Below are 16,946 nucleotides of genomic sequence, written 5' to 3'. Positions count from 1 at the left end.
CTTTCTGAAATTTATCTTTAAAGTAGTGTAGATGTTGGTTTTCTCCTGTCTGTTGTCACCAGCTTCCACCTGAGCTTGCAGTGGCAGTCCCATGGAAGTGGAAGCATGTCAGGATTTGCAAGTTAGACTGTTTAGACAGGCACACTTCATTCTCGTGGTTCCTTCTCTCTGGAAATACTTCTTCTGCAATGGCACACTTCATTCTCGTGGTTCCTTCTATCTGGAAATACTTCTGCAACGTTCTCTTCTGTGCCTTTTCTTCCTTTATAGAATCTTCATTCTTGTTTTCACAGGTGAAATAATTCTGTTGCAAGTTTTGATGCCGATAATGGAGTTGTATTAGTTATGCTAATAAGTAATTGCTAAAGCTTAATTGACTCAGAATATTTCAAAGCACTGATGTCACTTATGAGAGAGTAAAAAGTAGAATTACCTAGGATATGCTGTGAGAGTAAAAAGTAGAATTACCTAGGATGTGCTGTAAAAACATCTGTGGGAGGGGAAAATACATCATCTTGCTCTTTTTCCTGCTGCAGAGTGCCCAGCAGCCTGCCTCTTCCCAACAGCCTGGACAGTACCAGCTGCAGCAGCCATCAGTTTCTGCTGGTGCCACTCCTACACAAACTGTCTCTCAAACTCAGACTTCACAGGTTATGCCAATGCCTCAGGCAGCAGCTGGGACACAGGTAAACAGAATTCTTTCTGGCAGAAGATTCCAGATTTTTTTTTCTTCACAGCTGGCAGATTCAACACAATTACTCTCACTTTCGTCATCTTTCCTAATGGTTCCGAAACATTCATCCAGGCAGTAGTGTTCTTAGTGTACTACAACTGTCAGTTTTGTGGGAAGATGTGTTGGAAACCCTTTCACACATGGCAGTCGTGAGTAGTTTGAGGGAGGGATAGCACTTTCATGCACAAAGATCTTTAAATTGTCAAAAATATCATGAAGCATGTTGTGAATGGGTTTTCAGGCACTTGTCATTTCTGTTTCCCGTACGATGTCTGTGCTCTGCACCATTACTGAAGCATGTTGTGAATGGGTTTTCAGGAACTTGTCATTTCTGTTTCCCATACGATGTCTGTGCTCTGCACCATTATGTATGTCAAACATGTTCACTTGTTTAGGTAGTGAACCATGGGACTCCTTCACTGTCATTGTTCTCACTCAGCTCTTCTTTCCTCTCTGGTCAAGAAGCTTCTGTTACTGAATATTGCTTCATTTTGGCTCGATTTTGTTTTTAAAATTATTGTTTTGTTGCTTGTTCATCTAAATTGCCTTTCCAGTCGCATCGTTCGCTGGCTTTAATTGACATATCCCCTGCCATCCTGTGAATGCTGGCACAGTGGTTTGTTACTCTCCCCTGCTTTAGTCCCCATGCCCGGAGCTGTCAGAAAGGTTTGCACTTTCTGTAAGGAGGCAGGCTTGGGGCTGGGGACAGAGTCGAGGAGAATTTGATTCTGTTTATGTGCAGGTCAGTGCTTCAGGGTATTCGAATGTTGCTCTTTCACCCTCTTTGGGTGTCTATTTCAAGAGCACTTCAAGGGAAGTGTTGCAAAGTGAGCACCGTTTGGAACTCCAGCCACTCTGCCAACTGTGCTGCCTACCCACTTTAACAGAGTGCTGTAACTCGTAGAATACTTTCTGTGACTAATGTGTAAGAACTCTGCTTTCCGCAGCCCTGCTTAAAAAACAAAATCTGTCTCTATTTTCTTTACCTCCCCAGCTTCCTGTTTCCCAGCCAGTGTCGATCATCCAAGGCGAACCTCAATTACCTGTTGCAGCACCTTCTCTCTCTCAGCCTTCAGTTGCCCCATCAGTCCCCATTGGCTCTCATTTCCTACCCATGGGACAGGCCTTGCCAACTTCCGTGGTTCCCCAGTTCTCAGTCTCTCAGTTGCCTGTAGCAGCTCCTCATGTGACCGTGGCTCAGCCAGCTTTCCAGTCACTGCCCATTTCAATGGCAGCTGGCATGAACCAGCCACTGCTCACACTGGCAACGTCTGCTGCGGCATCTGCTGTGCCCGTAGGATCCACTGTTGTCCCTAGCCAGCTTCCCACACTGCTGCAGCCTGTGGCTCAGGTGCCCAGCCAGGTTCTCCCGCAGCTCCTGCAGCCAGCTGTCCAGTCCGTGGGATTGCCAGTCAGCATTGGACAAGCTGCTGAAGCTTCACTTCCTGCTGGAGATGCTCTTTACCAGGTATTGTTGCAAGCCAGCAGACCTCCACATTTTTCACCTGTTCCTCTAAGGTACCAGGCCTCAACTGTGTGCCCTGGCCAGCTCACACCTCATGAGAGCCATTAAGCCAGCACGATGAGTTCTGTTGTGTGGCAAAGAACCATTTAAGGAGGAGAGGAAAAAGAGTCCTTGGACACCCTGGTGTTTTGAGCTCTTCATATTTGGCACTGGAATTTGTGTAGAATGACAGTCATAGTGCAGGATGTTCAACCACTGTGTGAAAGAGGACAGCTATATATCCAAGAGACACAGCAACTTGGGAAAAGAGAAAAGCAGAAAGTTTTAACTTGAAAAATGGTAGATCTGTGTTGGAAAGCAAATCAATGGCAGCACATTGCACAATGTCAGTATTTCATTCCACGTCTGGGAAGGGGTGGGCCATGCAATTTCTAGAAATAAGTCAAAGCAGCCATGGATCTTGAATGTGACGTAAGTACCTGATGCTAGTCATGAACTGCTGGACTGGTGGGCACAGGCTGCTTCAGCTGCTTGGTGTGATCACTGCCACAGTGGCTACCTGAATAGTGACAAAAGTGTCCCTTGGTTGCTGGGTCAGCTCATCACAAGAGGACAGGGAAACACAAGAGTGTTTTTCCTATTAATTTCAAGAATCAGCAGCAGTTGTATAACATGTGAGCCGTAGTTGTTCAGCTTGAACATCCTTCAAATTCAAGTCTCAGGCCTTTAACTGTGAAGCTGTGTAGGCAGCTGTGAGAGCTGGGAGATGAAGATTGTTGTGCCTAAGCTGTGGGACTGTGAGTGGGAGTTTCCTTGTTCAAGCATGGCGATGCACAGGCTGGCTGCATGAGCAGTGTGCTCTGCTGCTTTGGGGAGGTTTTGGGAGTGCTTGAACAAGTACAGAAGGTTGGAACATGCCCCTGAAACAAGCACTTTTTTTAACTGTCTTCTTCCCTAATTAGCTCTGACAGCCTCTAACGACTCCCTCGTGTCTCTTACAGGGCTTCCCGTCTCGGCTGCCACCCCAGTACCCAGGGGAGTCCAGTGCTGCCCCTTCCTCGGCCGGGGCCAGCGTTCCCCCCGCCGTGCTGTCCCCTCCCTTGCCCGGCGACGCGGTGGCCCAGCCAGGCTACCTCGCTGCGGCGCCGTACGGCGAGCAGAGCGTGCTGGTCTCCGTGGGCAGCGTGGGAGGGCAGGTCCAGGTGCCCCAGCCTCCTGTGAGTTTGGCACAACAGGCCTCCTCTGCCTCCTTGCAGCAGGCAGTCTTGGAGGTAAAGATATGGAATGTAATAATATCTTTAGGATGTTTGAATCATGCAGCTCTGTGTGTGTGTGTGAATTAGTCCTTTCCGTGCTTGTCTGCAGTTGGAAATTAATATTTCAAATGACCTTTCTCTTACAGCAAAATGTCATGCCCATGTGGGGACCTTGTTGCCACTGGTTGTTCTGTTGGGAAGTGAGTGTGCATCCTGCAGGCATAAAGCAGTTAACACTTCACTTCTTGCTAGTACTATGGAACATATTTGCCATATCAAAGACAAGCTGCAAACGAGAGCCATTGAGGCTGTCACGATGCCTATTCCCTGCAGCATTGCTAGGGAAATTTGAATTGTCTTTGTGTTCTGCATTGGCTTGCCTTTTGCACATTCTGTTAGTAAGACTGTGACTGCATGGCAAACTCTAGTGACATGTAACAGTAGAAGAAAGGATGGCTGATTTCCTCTCCTCACCCCTCCTCAGAAGATGTTTTGCTTCACTGCAGTTTGCTCTGGAATCTTGTGTAACTAAGAGCTGTCTGAGTGCCAACTGTTTAAAGTTCTGAGAAGGCAGAACTTGTAGCTTTACAGCTGGTTTGGGAGGAAACACTGAGGAGTACTGGGTTACTTGAAGTGGGACTGTATTCTTTGGTGGGTTCTTGATACAGGTTTCTATCCCTAGGGTACTCAGGGAGTCTCACAGTCTGCTCCTCCTGAGACTCTTCCAGCCACACAGCCTGCTCAGTCCACCCCCATGGTTTCCTCTATGGATAGGTAAGCATTGCTTTCCTTTCACCAGACTGAATTTCAATTGCACATGTTAGATCTTACTTCTATAGGTAAGCATTGCTTTCCTTTCACCAAACTGAATTTCAATTGCACATGTTAGGTCTTACTTCCATGGGTGATCTTTAGGTGTATTTTTTCACCGGGGTATTTTTTTTATTTAACTGAGGGTGTTCTTGAGGATGTGAGGAAATAATCTTCTTAGAGCTAAAAAGGGTTTGGAGAGGTGGAGTAAGTTCTGATTTATGGCAGGGTATGGAGGGAGTGAGTAAGATTGTATATAGTGATTTAACTTCTAGTTCTTTTTATTTGCCATGTCAAATGGATCATATGGGATGTTTTTGTGTCCTTTTAGCACTTAAACAGAATTCAAACTCCAAATAGCTTCAAAACATAATCAGAAGGTGGATTTGTGCAACTCAGCTCGCAAGGGGTGTAACCAAGTAATCACTGTTAGAATTTCTATTCAAGCAGCCCTAGGTGTTGACAGGAGTCTTTTTCTCTACTCTGGCAGGAGCACACCTCTGCCCCTGTCCAGAAGAAAATATCATCTGGTATGGTAAACTGTATTGTTGCAGTTATGGAATGTGTGGATACTAATGTGAAGTTGCCCTTTATATTTTTTAGTGCACATTCTGATGTTGCTTCAGGATTGAGTGATGGCAACGAGAATGTCCCAACATCTAGTGGAAGGCACGAGGGGAGGACGACCAAGCGCCACATGCGGAGGTCTGTCCGCAGCCGCTCGCGCCACGAGAAGACTGCTAGGCCAAAACTGAGAATTCTAAATGTGAGTGTTTCTTAGTTTAGTGAGCTTAGTAGTGATGATGCCTCTAAAATGGTTTGTTCCTTCGAGGAATGTGTATTGTCTGCAGTCTTGTTCCTTGCCCCCTGCTCTTTGAGCACACAGGCTGTCCGCTGCAGTCTTGTTCCTTGCCCCCTGCTCCTTGAGCACACAGGCTATCCATTGTATTTCTTCTGGAGGCAGCATTACAAATGTCATCTATTAGTTTTGGAGTTTTTTTGAGCATTACAGATGGCAAAATTGACTTCTCCAGCTGTCAGTGGTTCCACAGACTCTTCTACAGTTTTTCATGTATCCTCAGGAAAAAATGATGCTATAGATGACACTATTTATGAAGATTGGAAAGAGAATACATGTTTGTATTATACAGTGCTTTTGGTTTGTCCCAGTGAACTTTCAGGCAAAGGTCTTCGGTTCTTGTGCTTTTGGTTTGAAGTATTGTTGTCTTTGCTTTAGGTTTCAAACAAAGGTGATCGGGTGGTGGAATGCCAGCTGGAGACACACAATCGCAAGATGGTTACCTTCAAATTTGATTTGGATGGTGATAACCCTGAGGAAATAGCTTTAATTATGGTAAGAGATATTTTAGAGGTGGAGAGCTCAATCCAGTCAGACTGATTTTCTCGTTTGTGTTTCAGAATTTGCTTCCATGTAGCATGGGGCGTGTTCACCTTATTGGAACACAGGCAGGACTAGAAACTTGGGACACGGAGTGGTGTACCAGACTGGCAGTTACTATTACATGCACAGTTTACATGAAAATTTGTGTCAGTTTTTACCTTAGAATTGAGGTTTTTCTCCAGTAAATTTGCTTCTGTTTGTTTGGATTTTTTTGCAGTCTGATATTTTTGAATGCTAGATTGCAAACAACCTTCTTGAAGTGCCAGGTTAAAAAATTGTTTGCTTTTCTAAGAGCTTTAAAACTTAAACTCTGAGTGTCTTGCTGTTGCTCTCAGCTGAAATGGAAAGATTCTGCCTTTAAGTTAAGGAATGGGAATCACTTTCTGGTGCCTGAGAGTTGGTAGTGCCTGAAGCTGCTTTTGACTTTCTCAAAGGAAAAAAGCCTCTCCAGTCAATGTGTGATGGGCAGGCATGAGAGAGAATTTGCTCTGTAGAGATACATTTAAATGAGAGCACTGTGTAGCAGGGAATAGCTGGATTTCCTGCCTGTCTAAAGGTACCAAACCAGTGACAGGGGAGAAATTATCTCCTTGGCTTTCCAGGAAAGATGAAGAAATTGGTTCTTGCTTAAGTACATGTATTGGCAGTGTAAGCAGGTCAGTAACATGAATTCAGGTGCCAAGAAATATGAAGTGAATACACTGTTATCTTTTTATCTCATACCTAAAATGATCCTATGGAGGACTATGTTTGATGTAAAAAAACTAAACAAGCAAAACCAAACCAAACACCTCCCCCAAGCAACAGAAACCACCATATTTGAAGACTAGTAGAAGCAAAAGAAGTGAACTGTGCATCCAGAATGCAGTCCCACAGTTGAAAGTGTGCAACCTAATTTAGACACCTGAATCTGGAATGCTGTTCCTTGTTGAATAGTGAGGAAACTTCTAACTGTTAAGACTTTCTGGCTTGCTTTTAATCATTATACTCTCAGGTGTACCCCATATAGGTACCTGCTGTTCCTCAACTTAAAGCTCTGAAGGTTTCTTTGTTGAGGATTATAAAGGCTGATACAAGTGCACATCATGCTTGGCTTGCCATTCTCTTAACCAGCATCCCAGAAAGTTGATGTCAATGAAACATCTCAAGCTTTACCTCTAAGGCACTTTCTCTCTTTTCCAGCAGAGATACTGTGACAGCTTTGCTTTTGTTTCACAGACTGTCTCTGCAAGTTTTCCTGTGCATTGTTCTAGGAGACAGAATGTTCTCATGGGTCAGACCAAACTAAAAGTATCTTTTTTAACTGCCATGTACACTTGTTTAAGCTTGTTTCCTCCGACATAATCAGGAGGAGGTATTTTCATAAAGTACTGTAAGTGGCTGGTCAGTCTATCTCTCCCTGTACTTGGAACATAATTCAGACTTCTTGCATGTACTACAGCCAGACTTGGAGTTAGTGATGTTCAGCCTGCATAGAGTAGAAGTTGTATATGGCTTGGAAAGAGATGCACAGAACATGTCTTGTAATACAGAATGGTTAGGTCCCATTAAATGTGGCCCTTAATGCACATGACATTTGACAGGAGGAACTGCAGTAAGATAAAGCTGCTAATTTTAAATTTCCCTGTGCTAAGCAAAGATCGAGGTGGCAGTTTGGTGAAGAACTGAGATTGAATGTTGTTCTGCAGTAATGATTAAACCAGGACAAATACTTCTGTGCTGGAGATAATTTTACAAACAAATGTTTTTCTCTACACTGTCACCATGTTCATCTTGTGCAGAAGAACAGCAAAGGGAGGACAAACAGTAGCACCCAGAGTAAATGAATTAGTATCTCGCGTTGACATCATTTATGGAAAGCTAATGTTGGTTTGTTATCTTTACAGGTGCAGAATGAGTTTATTTTAGCGTCAGAGAGAGACTCATTCGTAGAACAGGTACGAGAGATTATTGAGAAAGCAGATGAAATGCTCAGTGAGGATGCAAGTGTGGAGCCAGAAGGTGATCAGGGCTTGGAGAGCATGCGGACAAAGGGCGATGGCTTCTTCCCAGGGTCACAGGTATGTGCAGGACAGTGCCTTGGCCTTTTGTATTTTCCATCTTGGGTGGTATGGTCTTGTGAATAGAGCTAGCTAGAAATGGAAACTTCTTCATGAAAAATATCAAAGATTAATAATTAAAGAAAAAGACAAATAGACAAAGCTTCACAGTGGACTGAGTACCTACAATTCGCTTAGAATTGTGCTAAATAACATAGGCCTCTTACTTTTTGATGTGTTGTAACACTTCCAAAGCTGCTGAATCTCCTAATGGTCCACTAAACAGACACTCTTAAATGCTGATGGTTCTTGGATTTGAGATTACTGTGAGGTAGGACAGTAAAACTCTGAACCCTGTGCTGCTCACTAAACACTGAGAGCCTGATCTCAGACCCCCTACCCACTGAGCTACTGAGAGATTGGACAGTTTGGTTAGGAAACAGGTTTTGAAACTGGTTGCTGGGAGTAAGAAGGGTTGACATTTCCTGAATCTCTGCCCTATTTACACGCTGGACTGATTGGAAGCATCCATTTAAGGAAATCAGTTGGACTGCCTGTTAACAAAAGTGTTTGGGTCAGTTTGGTGTATTGACAGTCACTCAGCTGAGGTGCTCTAGAAACACTGTAGCTGACATTGATCTGGGTGGATTTCCTCTAGTTTGGTGATGGTGCTTGGGTCCAAGGTAATGCTTACCTTAAGTGCCCACGTTTCAGTAAGCTAGCGTTTTAAGAACTATCTTGTGGGTTTGTGTTTCAGAATAGAAGTTTAAATTTTATCTTACTTTACAGAAATTAGAGTTCAAACAGCCAGATCCTACATCTTCCATGCCACAAAGAATAGGTAAGTCTTTTGTGATTTTTTTTTTTTTTCAACAGTTACCTTTTCTGTTTCAGCGGATGGGTGCAGCCAGGTTTTGATTGTGTATGATGGAGTGCACATTCCATGTTGCAGGTTCTGTATTTACTTACACAGTGTGTCACTAAACATCTGCCTTCTTTCTGTTTAGGGATTCCTTCTAGCTCCTTCACTCAGGTTGTCCATTCTGCGGGAAGGAGGTTTATTGTTAGCCCTGTCCCCGAGAGTCGCTTAAAAGAACAAGGCTTTTTCACATCTGCTGGAGGAAATGAAGCCTCAGACATGGGTAAGTTGTCTAAACTCTTAAAAGCTCATGGCTAAGGCATGTTCATCAAAACTGTGGAGTTAGTTAACTATTCCTAAAGACCTCTTAAAATACTTGGGGAAGTAAGGAACTGTCTGTGCTGGTAAGAAGTGATCAGAATTTGGGTTGTACTGTGCAGGATGCTTGGGAAAAGAATGCTTATGGGCTGTCTGCAAGACTCTGAAACCTTAATTCTGTATTTTAATGTAAGCCTGTATTTGTGTGTGGTTTGTTTCTGTGGGTTTTTTATTTGGCTTTTTTTTAAAATATGCTAAGATGTAAATGTGGTCTTAGTCTAGCCATAGCCATTAATACAGTAATGAACTTTTCCAGGTGGACTGATAATTTTCTGTTCTTCCAGTTGCTGCATCTCCAGTACACGGGCCTGGAATGAATCTATCCCACTCAGCATCATCACTAAGCTTGCAGCAAGCTTTCTCTGAGATGGGACATGCTCAAAGGACAGAAGGACCTAGCACAGCACCTCCAGTGTTCAATCAATCAATGCCACCGTTTCCACCTGCACTTTCCACCATGGCAGGCAGTGGTGCATCTCCTGCATCTGTGGCTGCTTCAGTACCTGTTTCCTCCAGCACTTGTGTTTCTCTTCCAGGATCTGTTACTTTGCCTTCAGAAAATGCAGCTGTTGGAGTTGCACCAAACACAAGTGTGCCAAGCTCTATTTCTCCACCTCCAGCCTCACAGTCTGGACAGCAGTCGACGGGTGTTGCTTCCAGTGTGAGCGCCCCTGCTTCCTTCTCCTTGTCTACCACATCCCAGCCTGCTCAACCAGTACCTGGAGACATTGCCCCCAGTATCAGCACACCATCCTCTTTGGCACTGCCATCCACCCAGGTTCCTGGGGTCACTGGTCTTGGTGTCATTGCACCAGCTGTGACATCTCAGTCTAGTCCTCAGATTGTAAGTAGTATGGCAGCACCACAGACATCTGTTGCCCTGTCCCTGGCTCAGACTGTGGCTTTGCAGCTTCCTCAACTTAGTACCAGTGGCTCTGTCTCCAGTTTGGCAGAAACAACAGTTGTAAGCACTCCACAGTCACTACCTGAGAGTGGGCAGTCTCTGGATAAATCACATCTCTGCAGTGCAGCTGGCTTATCTCTTCCCATCTCTGCACCTTTATCATCCTCAGTAGCATCAAGCATAGGTGGTTCAGTCACTCAGCCAGTGATACATCCCTTACTTGTCCCATCAGGAATTACATCAACGCCTGTCCTACCCCAGATTTCAGGTGCAACACCCATGTTGCCCCAGGTTCCTTTACCTAGTGTCTTACCACAACCAGTCACTAACTTGCCTGCAGTACAGCAGACTTTAATACACAGCCAGCCTCAACCAGCCCCGTTACCCAACCAGCCTCACGTTCACTGTCTGGAGGCTGATGCTGATGCTCAGTCTAAAGCTGGTATTGATGATATAAAGACTCTGGAAGAAAAGCTACGGTCCCTCTTCAGTGAGCATGGCAATGTGGGAACAGTGCATCCATCAGTATCTCTGGAGACATCGTTGGTAATGGAAACTACAGTTACTCCTGGGATTCCAACCACTGCTGTCGCACCAACTAAACCCCTGACATCTGTTAGCACTTCCATACCTCCGAGCAGTTTGCCTCTTGGACCAGCTGGCCTGCCAGTGCTGACTCCAGTTGCCACTCCCGGGCAAGTGATCACCCCAGCCAGTTACATTTCGGCCTCAAGCAGCATTGCCACAGCAGTGGTGAAGCCAGGGACCTCTCCCTCAAAGCCTCCTCTTAGCAGGGTACCGGTAAGAAACGCAATGTTTGTGGGAATCCTCAGCCTCTGTGGGAAACAGCCTTCTTGAGCAGAATCCTTGTAAAGAGAAGTATTTATTCAGGCAGAGGTGTCTTCATTTACTAGAGTATTGAAAGCATTGTGCTCTGGTTGATTCAGCGTTCCAAGAGGTGTTTTAGTTTGTCCCTATTGAGAAAAAAGAAGTTCAGTTTTGTATTGTGCCTGTGAGAAAGGTCTCTAGTGTCACTGTTTGTTTTTCTTAATCCTAAACTACAAAGAGTGAAACAGCTGTGGTTTGGGGTTTTTTCCTTGTCTTTTTCTGGTTGATTTTTCATTAATCCTAAACTACAAAGAGTGAAACAACTGTGGTTTGGGGTTTTTTTTCTTGTCTTTTTCTGGTTGATTTTTCGAATACAATTTGGAAGGCTTGCTTTAAATAGTTTATCTTGTACATGACCACTGGAAAGAGATGAGGTGATCGTGTGTTTCAAAGAGTGGTCAGGGTAGCTTAGCTTAGCTTCCTGTCATGAGCCTGTTCCTTGCAGGCAAGGGTGAACCTGAAAGAAGGTGTGTAATGTGCTGCTGATGTGATGCCTGGATGCTCTTTGTCATTTCAAATGTTAGAGTTGTGAAAGCAGAGTTCTTGAGAAGTTTAGAAGCTATCTGGTTATCTGAGAGGAAACTTTTATGTTCACTGACTCTTGCTCTTCACGCAAGTAGTCTTTTGTAAAAAGATAGTACCAACTTCAAGTAACAGCTTGAGAGGTGCTGTGAATGTTGTTACTGCTCACTAACCAGACATAGCAGTATGTGAAATTAAACTACTTATTTCCTTTCAAATGGCTCCCCATGTTGGGCCACAGCACATGTCAATATTTAGACCTATTGGTAGCCCAGTTCTTAAATGGAAAGGCAGCCTTTAAATGGAAGTAGATTGAAGAAACTTGGAGGTGTTTAACCAACCAAAACCTTTAGTACTCACTTTTTTTGTTTGTGTAATGTTTTTTTTCCACTCAATACGAGTTGTCTTTGGCCAGCCTTGCTGTTAACCAGTTCCAGGCCCTTGGAATTGAGCTAATGCTCCCAGCAGCTCCATTCATTACTAGGCTTTGCCATGTACTCTTTGTATTCAGGGAAGGTAGAAAATCTCTGCCATCGAGGAGTGGGAGTGTGTGCCAGGGCAGTTGGTAAGGAAATCTCGGCAGAGAAAGACTTTCATTAACATTTAAATGAAGTTGAGAATTAGAAAAGCAAGATTAGAAACTAATTGAAACTGAGGTTCATTCATGAACAGTCAGAGCAGTTAGAAACTTGCTAATTACAAACCCATAATTACAAAGGCTTGGGTTTAAATGTATTGAATGTTAGGAATTTTTGATTGTCAGTTGTAGAAAACCTACCTCTTATCTGAAGATTTCACATAGAAATTAGTTTGGGTTTTTTCAAAGCTTAATTTTGGTTTCACTTTGTGTTGTTACTGAGCATTAAGGAGCCTCTTGTTTTAGTTTTCAGGGGTTTGCTAAACTCTGTGCATTCTACTCTGCTTATGGCCAACCCGTTAACCCAGACAGCTAAATGTGTTTTGGCTTGTCTTACAAATTTATTTAAAGTATGTTTTGCCTGTTATTTATAAACTAAATGATGACATTACCACAGCTTAAAAATTCATCATGCCTCCGGGTAATGCCCTTGTGTATGCTCCTGGTGCGTAAAAAAAGGCTGAGCTGATGCAACTTGGCCTAGTTCCAGCTGAACCATTTTTGGGAGGATGGAGTGTATTTTCCCCTGGCAGTTATTACTGCAGTTGGAGCCATGGGATAAGCTGGAATTGGTTCTGGTTGTCGAGGGCTGGAGAAGACTGGACCAGGTACCCATATGTAGCAGTGCTCACTGCCATACAAGGACAGCCAGCTGGCCAGTGCTCTAACAGATAAATAAGGCTGTTCTGTGTGCTTAGGCTTCATCATGGTCAAAGCTCAAGAGGACAGTAAGAATAAGAATCGCAAATTGTGTAATGGGTCACTTAATTCCTAGAACTTCCCACTTCCCTAACAATGGAAATGACTAACTGGAATGTGCTGTCTTACCTGGTGGAGAGGCCTTGATGTCTCCTTCTAACCTTTCCAGTCTCTCTAACCTCCTTCACATAACCTGGATGACTTTCCCCCTACCCAGTTGCATGGCCTGGTCATCTTCTGTGGGTCATCAACACCCTTCATGTAGAAAAAATAGTGATGGATCAAAAAACTGGTGTGAGAGCTCTATAAATCTGCTTCTCAACAAATGGAGACATCCTCAGGCATTGACAGTTCCTGTTCTCAAGTTATGTTGCTTTAAAAGTTTTGCCAGGAGCACGTAGCTTGCAGTTTCTCATGGGTAGTTAACATGGATCTGGTGTGAGGACAGTGGGTGCATTCTTGCACCATTTTATAAATTAAGCTTCTTGGAAATTTAATTGCTTTTGCTAAGAATTATTTTAGCATTTCTGGCAGACCTGAAAATACTGTCCCCAAGATTAGTTTGTTCCTGGGCACAGCAGCTTGTTTAAAGTGGAAATTGTGGCTGCTCAAAGATGATCTGAACTAGAGAATAAAACCAATGCAGACAAATTTCCTCAACTTTGTTGCAAAAATCCCTAAAGACTTTATGCTAACTCTCCAGGAAGGAAGTCTCTCCTGAAAAAACGGTTAAGGCTTCTGTTATATGACATGACTGACTGTAGCTTGGTATCTGATCCTGCTGTTGTTCCATGTCTGATGGACTCGCATTTCCTCTCCATTATTCATAGGTGCTACCAGTAGGTTCTGAGCTTCCAGCTGGCACTCCATCCAGTGAGCCGCTGCCACCTATTCCAGGACCTTCACTAACTCAGGTGCTACACAACTTGGCAGATTTTATCTGCTGCTTTTCCTTTCAAAGAGCATGTGTCAATTAAACCCTCCATTGCATGTTGTTAATGCCCTTGTTTTTCTTTTTCTTTTGACTGAGTAACTCCTTCTGTGTACCTGTGGCCAAGAGTCCCTTCAGCACTGGGTATGAGCAGCTGGGTCTGGTGGGACGTGGCCCTGCCCGTGGCAGGGCTTGGAGCTAGAGGATCTTTAAAGTCCCTTCCAGCCCAAACTATTCTGTGATTCTACACAGCTTCCCCTTCGGGGTGCTGTACCCAGTGCCTGAAGTACAGGAACAATTAATAAGACCTAGGTATTTTTTAGTGTATTAACCTGGACCTGAAAGGTTTTTTTTGAAAAAACATAGCACAGGTGAGTGTGTGCAAGAGTATAAATAGAGGAACCTATATATGGCAAATAAATGCCTATGAAAAGGTGAAATTGCTGGCTTGGTGAATTCCTCAGAGGGGGTTGGGTTTGCCTTTCCCCCCCGTTTATTTATTTATTTATTTTCCCTTGTGCCTAGTACTACATCTTCCTCAGAGGGGGTTGGGTTTGCCTTTTCCCCCCGTTTATTTATTTTCCCCTGTGCCTAGTACTACCTTCTCATTTCACTAGGTTTTCAGATTTGCAAAAGTCATTTGAAGCTCCTGATCATAAACATGAATTGAAATTTAATGATGGCTTCCCTTGCTCAGATTCTGTCCTTGTGTGCAATAGTTAGCTTGGATATTTTGTATGTAAATGGTGCCAAGCAACAGGACAAGAGGCAATGGGCAGAAGCTGATGCACAGGAAGTTCCATCTGAATATGAGAAAGAACTTCTTTACTGGGTGGGTGACCAAGCACTGAACAGATTGCCGAGAGAGGTTGTGGATTCTCCCTCACTGGACATATTCCAGAACACAATCCTGTGCCACGTGCTCTGGGATGACCCTCCTTGAGCCAGGAGGTTGGACTGGATGACCCACTGTGGTCCCTTCCAGCCTGGCCAATTCTGTGAACATTGGGCAAGTCCTCAGGTCAAGATGACAAAGATTAAATCTGTGAGCAGTTTTGTTAAAAAAAATAATTGAAGAAAAACCCTACAATTGAAAGAACTGTATTAAAACCAAACTGCTTTATGGGTCTTGTAAATGCTGTGAATGAAATGCAGCATTGGAATGCTCCACTTCAATATGCAAAGAAAAGCTGAGAAAGCCAAACCAAACCCATGAGACCATGAGTTGTGCAGGCTTTGAAGGAAGTTTGTAAATGAATGTAATGATAGATTTCTACACTTGGCACAGGATTATCAACCCAATTTCATACCCAGACATCTACACACTGTGATTCAAGTGGGTACCTAGTGGTGCCTGCTGAAGGCTCAGTGTAATTTTGTCGTACATCTGGTTTCCTTTGTGCATGTGCATATAGTATTGATCTACTCCATGTGTGGCCAGAGTTCACGGTGAGTTGTCTTAAAATGTGTCCAAAAAGCTACACTTGAATTGGAGCCTGACTTTTGCACAAAGGAGTTATTCACTTAAGTCTTGCCTATAATTGTGAAGTAATTCCAATAGAGTAGCTACAGTATGAATATTTGTACAATGCTTATTAGTGTTATGGTGTGATTTTTCTGTTTTCTTGGCCACTGAAAACTTTAAAACAGACTGAGCTAAACTTGATGAAGTCCTCTCCATAGTACTCTGGGAACATTCTCCCTGTCATCGCATGCAGTGGAGCTCTTGAATTCAAGGTTCATCTGTGGAAGGGAATTTTAGGTCATCCAGTTCTTTGCAAACTGTTCCTGTTTGGGGTTTTTTTGGCTTTACACTAGCTTGCTGAAAAAACTATCTGAAAGGATTGAAGCTGACTGTCGTAAAAAGGAGGAGTGCTCAAAAATGGCAAATTGCAGTTGTGCTAAGGCAGCTTTGGCCAGTGAGCTGTCATGGCTCGTGTTTTACAGCTACAGCTTAATACCTGCACTGCTTGTGTTAGGGTGCACAGACACCACTGGAATAGCACTTGGATTTCTGTCTCTGAAATGTGTGAACCATGGTGTTACCTGGTTCCAACAGCATCAGTGTAGCTAAGCAACAGGGCATGTTAGCTGCTTTCATGTACTTCTGTGCTGGTTATGACATTTTGAACTTTTCCAGCCTTTTTTTCCTCCAGTGCTCTCTACGCAAAAGTTCTTTATTCAGTAGTTTAGCTAATTCTCTGTTAGTGTCATTTTTTCATGATCCATTAACAATCTCTCTTAGGCCAAGTTTTCATGGAGTGTGTCCTGAAGGTTGAAATGGAAGCAGTCTAGTGGATCTAAGTTAGTGTGGCAAAAGTTGATATCTCATCCTGTCTGTCCTCGCTCTACTCCCTTCTTGGTCTTCATTTGAGGGAGCAAATGCAGATCAGTGACCATCAGGGAATCCTTGTAGGTGGCCTCTGAGTCCAGAACTACTTACTGGTTGTCTGTTCTCTTAAAGCATGTTGAAATATTCTCTAATCAATGAGAATCAGTCCACGGATTATTCCGTGTTTGAAGGCAGAGGTTTGTGCTCTTCATGTAAGAAGGCTGTGGAAGTGAGTATGTGGCTCTTGGAACCTGTCATGAAGGAGTGCTGCTGTATTTGGTTGTGTGCAGTTTCTTTCTAGCAGACCTGCATGAGAGCCACGTTCCTGCCCCATGAGGAATCAGGAAATTGTATCTTCTGCCTCCAAAGGGAGGAGGAAGCTGAATGAAGATTGCTGAATGACTTAGAGGTTGCTAGCAAGCAACACTTCATTTTTGCTCTGAATTCTAGGAGCAGATGCTGGTTTGTCTTTCAGCCGGTGTTTTCTGAATCAGGGTTTGCTGAAGAGGAAGCTACAACAATTTGGTGATAATTCTTACCTTGAGTTCTTACAGTGAGCAAGTATCAAACAGATCAGGAGGGACCTGGTAAAAATCAGTCATTCTAAGTTCTTAGTCCTTTTTATTCTCATTGCTTGCAACGTCATAGAATTTTAGGGGTGGGACTGGACCTTACAGATCACCCAGTCCCAGCCCCCTGCCCTGTGCAGGGACACCTCCTCACTAGACCAGGTGGCTCAAGGCTTCATCCAGTCCAACTCCAGGGTTGGGCCCAGCCCTGCTGCTCTGGGCAGCCTGTGCCAGTGTCTCACCACCCGCACAGGAAAAAACTCTTTTCTGATATCTAACCTAAACTTCCCCTCCTTCAATTTGAACCTATCACTCCTTGTCCTGTCACTGCAGTTCCTAACACAGAGTCCCTCTGCAGCTCCCTTGTAGGCCCTTCAGATATTGAGAAGCTGCTCTGATGTCTCCATGCAGTCTTGTCTTTTCGAGTCTGAACAGCCCCAACTTCATCAGCCTCTCTTCATAGGGGAGATGCTCCAGTCCTCTTATGAACTTCGTAGCCCTCCTCTGGACTTGCTCCAACCG

The 16,946-nt window shown here is 44.0% G+C and overlaps 1 protein-coding gene across 1 annotated transcript in view; it reads left to right on the top strand.

Annotated features, from left to right (window-relative positions):
* The window catches only part of LOC103800149 (serine/threonine-protein kinase WNK1-like), a gene marked incomplete at both ends in the record, with an annotated part of 63,093 nt that overhangs the window by 36,217 nt on the left and 9,930 nt on the right, over positions 1–16,946 (top strand). Inside the window, 12 exons of the mRNA XM_009072515.1 lie at positions 537–686; positions 1,728–2,201; positions 3,200–3,469; positions 3,601–3,654; positions 4,137–4,228; positions 4,868–5,030; positions 5,502–5,618; positions 7,553–7,726; positions 8,495–8,546; positions 8,713–8,847; positions 9,227–10,647; positions 13,423–13,506. Of these exons, the coding sequence (XP_009070763.1) occupies positions 537–686; positions 1,728–2,201; positions 3,200–3,469; positions 3,601–3,654; positions 4,137–4,228; positions 4,868–5,030; positions 5,502–5,618; positions 7,553–7,726; positions 8,495–8,546; positions 8,713–8,847; positions 9,227–10,647; positions 13,423–13,506 (3,186 nt within the window). The remainder of the gene's footprint in view (positions 1–536; positions 687–1,727; positions 2,202–3,199; positions 3,470–3,600; positions 3,655–4,136; positions 4,229–4,867; positions 5,031–5,501; positions 5,619–7,552; positions 7,727–8,494; positions 8,547–8,712; positions 8,848–9,226; positions 10,648–13,422; positions 13,507–16,946) is intronic.

This window comes from Acanthisitta chloris, unplaced genomic scaffold (genome assembly GCF_000695815.1).
Source record: "Acanthisitta chloris isolate BGI_N310 unplaced genomic scaffold, ASM69581v1 scaffold4254, whole genome shotgun sequence".
Lineage (NCBI taxonomy): Eukaryota > Metazoa > Chordata > Aves > Passeriformes > Acanthisittidae > Acanthisitta > Acanthisitta chloris.
Note: the sequence above shows the minus strand (reverse complement) of the source record. Positions and strands in the feature narration are given on the sequence as shown.